Source organism: Gigantopelta aegis, chromosome 7 (genome assembly GCF_016097555.1).
Source record: "Gigantopelta aegis isolate Gae_Host chromosome 7, Gae_host_genome, whole genome shotgun sequence".
Lineage (NCBI taxonomy): Eukaryota > Metazoa > Mollusca > Gastropoda > Neomphalida > Peltospiridae > Gigantopelta > Gigantopelta aegis.
In genome coordinates this window covers 7,276,198-7,282,801 of record NC_054705.1, presented here as the reverse complement: position 1 = coordinate 7,282,801, position 6,604 = coordinate 7,276,198, and the positions used below count along the sequence as shown (strand labels likewise).

At 38.5% G+C, this 6,604-nt stretch overlaps 1 protein-coding gene across 3 annotated transcripts in view; it reads right to left on the bottom strand.

The window, feature by feature from the left end:
* Nucleotides 1–581: 581 nt before the first annotated feature.
* LOC121376831 overlaps nucleotides 582–6,604 on the bottom strand; it is a 39,056-nt gene continuing 33,033 nt past the window's right edge. For 2 of the 3 annotated variants that reach the window (XM_041504613.1, XM_041504614.1), the window contains exon 9: nucleotides 582–4,293. In XM_041504613.1, the coding sequence (XP_041360547.1) occupies nucleotides 3,839–4,293 (455 nt within the window). In that variant the 3' untranslated portion in view covers nucleotides 582–3,838. Of the gene's footprint in view, nucleotides 4,294–5,697; nucleotides 6,062–6,604 lie in introns of those variants that run through there. The other variant, XM_041504615.1, reaches the window with a different exon arrangement.

Sequence of the window (6,604 nt, the reverse complement as noted above, 5' to 3'; positions counted from 1 at the left end):
CCGTTTGGTTTGACATATAAAGAAAACAAACTTTGTGTTGGAATAACAAATTTTCTAAAGAAAAAAATGTCTGCTTATGGAGTTTCAAATTATATTTTGTTAATTATATTTAATATCAGTTGGAAATCCGTTTGTATAATAGTAGAATAAATAAAAATCGAAAAATAAAAATATTTTAGACTTCATGAGCAGTCGACATTATTCAATTTAGGTGAGTGTTGTTTTATTTATATCTTGATCAATGTTTTCACAATTTGGACATAATTGAACATTTTTCTTATTTTCGATACAGGTATTATCCAAACAAAAGTTTCTAATATTAAATCTGAAAACGAGTAAATTCTTATGTTTGTGAAGAGTAGCAGCTAGTAAAAGTTAAAGTTTGTTTTGTTTAACGACACCACTGGAGCACATTGATTTATTAATCATCGACTATTGGATGTCAAACATTTGGTAATTTTGACATAGTCTTAGAGAGGAAACCCGCTACATTTGTTCCATTAGTAGCAAGCAATCTTTTATATGCTCCATTTCCACAAACAGGATAGCACATACCACAGCCTTTGATATATCAGTCGTGGTGCACTGGCTGGAATGAGAAATAGCCCAATGGGCCCACCAACGAGGATCTATCCTGGACCGACCGCACATCAAGTGAGCGCTTTACCACTGAGCTATGTCCCGCCCCTGCAAGCTGAAAATGTAAGGGTTCAACCAACCCCCATTTAAATTATTTTTAAAAAACCACTACCACATAAACATATGACAATGAGATGAATGGTGAAGCTGCAGTAGCCTATTTCCCTTTCGGTATGGGACTATTGTGACAGGGCCGTGCTGCACGCTTGCTGTCAGTTGAGCTATCTCAGTATAACCCGGGGTACACAGAAGCTGCACAGTGTCTGCCACGTAACCATCTCCTAAGTGGGGTTATACACTCGGGAGACACCGATAATCGCACCCGTGAAATGGGTGAAACTCAGTGTATATGGCCTTACACCTTCCCATTGAGCCTAGCAGTAGGGCACTCACTCTGGGTTGGAGCCAGTACTAGACTTAAAGTACCCCATTGCCTCAGGTGGGACACAAACTCAATACCTATCCACTTTAAAGCTTGACCACCACATCACTGAAGCTGGTATTATGTTTGAAAATAATTTAATTATAATCAGTGTACATAATTAAATAAATGTCATCTGTCAACAAACAAGGTAATATATATCATGAAGTCATGAAGAAAGTGAAGCATAAATCATAAATAAATAAATTGGTCACTTGCAATTTAGGTGCAAACAATATTGTAAATAACATATAATACAATTTTGCATCAGTATATACATACACTATACACTAGAATCTCTTAATCTGCAAAAATATATATTTGTTAAATCATATTTAACAACTATGCCATTATCACACCATTTCCACAGGGCAAACATCCTTACACAATACCATGCCAGTTCATTGTCAAGTATGTTATATGGTTACTTGGGTGAAAATGAACCCTTACATCTATTAAGCGGCATCACTATTATATATCTATATCCCTAACAACCATCCAGTCAATCCACCTCTTCTCCCTAACAACCATCCAGTCAATCCATCTGTTCCTCTTAACCATCCAGTCAATCCATCTGTTTCTCATAACCATCCAGTCAATTCTCATCTTCATCACAGCCATCCAATCAATCCATCTGTTCCTCACAACCATCCAGTCTATTCACATCTCCATCACAACCATCCAGTCAATCCATCTGTTTCTCATAACCATCCAGTCTATTCACATCTTCGTCACAACCATCCAATCAATCCATCTGTTCCTCTCAACCATCCAGTCTATTCACATATCCTCCCTAACAACCATCCAGTCAATCCACCTCTTTTCTCTTACTACCATTCACTAATCCTTCCTCTGCCCACTGTTTCAATACTTAAAGTTCAAACTGATCCCTCAAGCCGATTCAATCCACTTCTTAAATCTCTTTAATATCTATCCACACACATTCCACTTCATTCCCCACATCATCCACCTCTTCCCTGTTCAATTATCTTGCAGTCCACTTCATTCCCCACATCATTCACCTCTTCCATTGAATAATCTTGCAATCCACTTTATTTCCTCACACCATCCACCTCTTTCCCTGTTCAATCAGCTTGCAATCCACTTCATTCCCGACACCATCCACCGCTTCCCTGTTCAATCAGCTTGCAGTCCACTTCATTCCCCACATCATCCACCTCTTCCCTGTTCAATCATCTTGCAGTCCACTTCATTCCCCACATCATCCACCTCTTCCATTTAATAATCTTGCAATCCACTTCATTCCCTCACACCATCCACCTCTTTCCCTGTTCAATCAGCTTGCAATCCACTTCATTCCCCACACCATCCACCTCTTCCCCATTTAATCAACGTGCAATCCACTTCATTTCCAACACCATCCATCTCTTCCCTGTTCAATCAGCTTGAACTGACTTATGAGGAGTGTGAAGACGGTCTGAATTCGACAACGGCACTATGGTAGTTGTCAACATGCCCTCAATGTTTGCCATAAATTATGCCCTCTCAAATTCACCCTTCATCCACTCTTGCCTTCGATGTCCCTAAATACACCAAATCGTAGTTGGTCTTCTGTGTTATTATTATAATTGTTTTGTTTTTCTTTTCATGTATTGCTTTTTCTGCTTTCCTGCCCCACAAAGTTCTTCTTAATTTGCCATTGCCGTGGTGCTCTTCTGATCCCATGCCCTTCTAAGGCAATAATTGTACTGTGCCTCTAACAGCACAATTTTTCAAACCCTGTGAAGGTGATATACAGACAGTCCAGTCAATGTGAACATTTCACTATAGAGAGACCGTGAATGAGAGTGCAAGTGTCCCTCCTGAATGTGTAAATATGTTTCTTTGCACATCCAAGTTTGAAACAAACATCTATTTCAATGGTCAGCTGTCACTGTATAAACCTTTCTTCAATGACAAACAGTGGACCCCTCTTTTAGCCCAACACCCGCCCCCATCTGCCTCCAGTAGCCACCGTGGATCATATACCATGCCCATACGCCCACACACATAACATGGCCTCACGCTATCACCACTAATTCCAACAATTTCAAATGAACTGAGACCCCAGTTCAGTGTAAAATGGAACATACTTACCAGATATATGGCCAAATTAATAATGATGACTCTCAGAGGTTCAAAGACTAAACGTAATATCACATCATTAAAATAAATACGGCCAAGTGTGACTACATTTTTTAACACAAAGACTTCTGAGGTTTAAAGAATAGATTGAATATTGGCATTCTTAGCGAGGACTTACAAAGGTTCAAAGACTAAAACTGAAATCTTAATGTTAATAAAATATTTGGCCATGTGTGTCTGTAATTCACTCGTAACAAATACCTTTAGAGGTTCAAAGACTAAATGGAATATTGTGACATTAATCAAATATGTGGCCATGTGCATTTACACTCATTCATGAACTTTCTACGGTCCAAAGACCAAACCACTGTATGAGAACATTGTTATCAAGAATAAGGCAACATGCAAATGTACTCGTGCATAACGATGACATTCAGAGCTTCAATGAACAAACCTTACATTTATCCATAATACGGCCACATGCATATGTACAGGTGTATTACCGATGCCTTTGTAAGGTTCAAATAGCATACCTTACAACATTTATCAAGAATACGGCCACAGGCATATGTACTCATGCATAACGATGACATTCAGAGGTTCAAAGAGCAAACCTTACAACATTCATCAAGAATACACTTATGCATAATGATGTATTCACCATGCATCACCATAACATCATTATAGCTATCATCAATAATATGGCCATGTATCCCTGTACACGTTCATGATGAGCACTTTCAGAGGCTCGAAGACCAAGCCATATATCGCGACATTGATCACGGCCAGACACACCCACTCCTTGGCCTGCGGGGTGGTCAACGCCGCTCCCTTGAGCACAAAGAAGCATATCATGGTGGACGTGGTGGCGAACAGCAGAAAGAGGACGAACCACTTCAACTTGACAGGTAGCCGCTTCTTGAGGGTCTTCGTCATGGCCCACTCGGCGATGTACAGTTCCTCCTCTGTGTAGCCGATAGGCACCTCGTTCATCACATAGTATGAGTCGACAATGTTCTGCACGTTTACAGCCATGCAATCCCGGTGATTCCGGGTAATCTTCTGCAGCTGCTTCTCCAAATTCTCTATGTCAGTCTTCGCCAACTGTGTTTGAGTGTGCTGCATGTAGTTCGTCAGAGGCTGAAGATCTAGTAGAAGTTTAAAAAAAAAAAGAGAGAGCGAGAGAGAAAAGAAAACCAGAAAAAAAGGAGTTAAATACTACCTTGGTTTAAGTTAAAAGTTGAAGGTTGTTTTATTTAACAACACAACTAGAGCACATTGATTTACTCATCATCAACTATTGGTAATTTTAACATATAGTGGCTCAACTAACTACATTTTCCACATTAATAGCAAGGTGCACTGCATCTGAGATATAATTATTATTTTTTTAATTTGTTTAACACCACTAGAGCACACCGATTTATTCAACATCGGCTTTTGTATGTCAAACATTTGATAATTTATATTATATGAATATAATTGTATGACTGCTTGGTGGAGGGGTTGGAGTGGAGCGGGGGTGGGGGTGGAGTAGGTTGGAGGGGTTGGGGGTGGAGTGGGTTGGAGGGGGTGGAGGGGTGGAGTGGGTTGGAGGGGGTGGGGTTGGAGGGGAGGGGGTTTGATGGGGTGGAGTGGGTTGGAGGGTAATTAGTCTTCTCCTGATCATATTGATAGTATATTAACAAAATGTTAACAAAAATTCAGTGGTTCAAACAGACTTTGTTTTTACTCAGTATTCAATAAGATATCATCTTAAATGACTCTCCATAATCTAAGAGACGGGCACAATTAATCACACTCCTCAATTGTTTTCATGGTGAGGTCTGTATATTCTTCCAGATGATCAGCTTGATAAAGGAAAGTCCATTACAAATTATCATGAGATTTATGTACCTAAAATGCCACCACGAATTACCATAATGAGATGTGTACAAGGCAAAAACCATCAGTAAGTATCATAATGAAATTTATAATGGAAAGACCGCCATATATTATCATTATGACATTCATTAAGGAAAAGCCATCATAAATAACCATGAGAAAGGAAGGAAGGAAATGTTTTATTTAACTACACACTCAACACATTTTATTTACAGTTATATCGCATCAGACATATGGTTAAGGACCACACAGATATTGAGAGAGGAAACCCGCTGTGGCCACTTCATGGGCTACTCTTTTTCGATTAGCAGCAAGGGATCTTTTATATGCACCTTCCCAGACAGGACAGTACATACCAATTGTGGAGCACTGGCTGGAACGAGAAATAGCTCAATGGGTCCACCGATGGGGATCGATCCTAGACCGACCACGCATCAAGCGAACGCTTTACCACCTGGCTACATCCCTCCTAAATAATAATAAATAACCATGAAAATTACAATGGAAAGATCATCATCCAATTTCAACACATTTCAAACCAGGGAACATTTTGTTTTAAAAAATTTGATTAGCGACAGTCGCGAATCAATTTTAAAATTGATTAGCAATCACTTATTTTGATTAGCGATTTCTGTAACATTAGTATGGTATATTAAATATGAACAAAATAGTTTTTGCAACCTTTATATCAACTTTTAGTGACATTTCTAGTTCAGAACCCCAAAGAACAGAATTAAATTTAGAGTCATTCAGTAAACTCAGTGTTGGAGCATGACTCGCAAGCAATGTTTGGTCTCTTCGATGCAACAGTGTCCACAGAGTTGGGACGCTTCCCATATGGTTTGACATTTGGATGGCGACGTGAAGAGAAGAACAGATCTGTCGTCGCTTTTGGGTTGAAGCTATCCAATCCAGGGCCTTCCAACGATATCCGCATCAATTGCTCCAGCATTTTCTCTTGTAGACGATTTCTGTGATCTGTCTTGACTCGACCCATTGTAGAAAAACCTCTTTCGACAACTGCATTAGAGACTGAAAGAAATGATCCCATCTTAGAACTCGGATTTATTTTAAATATGACACTGGTTTTTGTTGTCAGTGTAAACACTGTAATCTCATCAAATTGTCATTGTTCCAGATTCACAAATATTTAGTGAATAAATTGTCTTGTTAAAATAAATATTGTGTTGTTGTCTATATGGGTGTAAGCAATCAGCTCTAGCTCTAGTCTAGTCACTGATTGTAACAATTAGGTTAATTTGAACTTTTATATTATATACATACATATTAAGATTACATCAAACTAGGTCTATATTTAATTTAAAGAGGCAGTCCCGACTTTGTTTTTGGTTAATATAAACCGTTATAATTAATAAAATTACAATTTACTTACATTTTCTTGTTCAAAATATCAACATATGTATATCCAATACATTTTTGGTCATGATAATGTTTTGTAGGAGACCAGTGTCGATTTTTGCCAAAAATAATTTTGTACGTATCAATTTACCTTTTTCTTCCAACCGACACACGAAATTTGAAATTACTGGGTTATTGGAACTTCCAAATGTATTC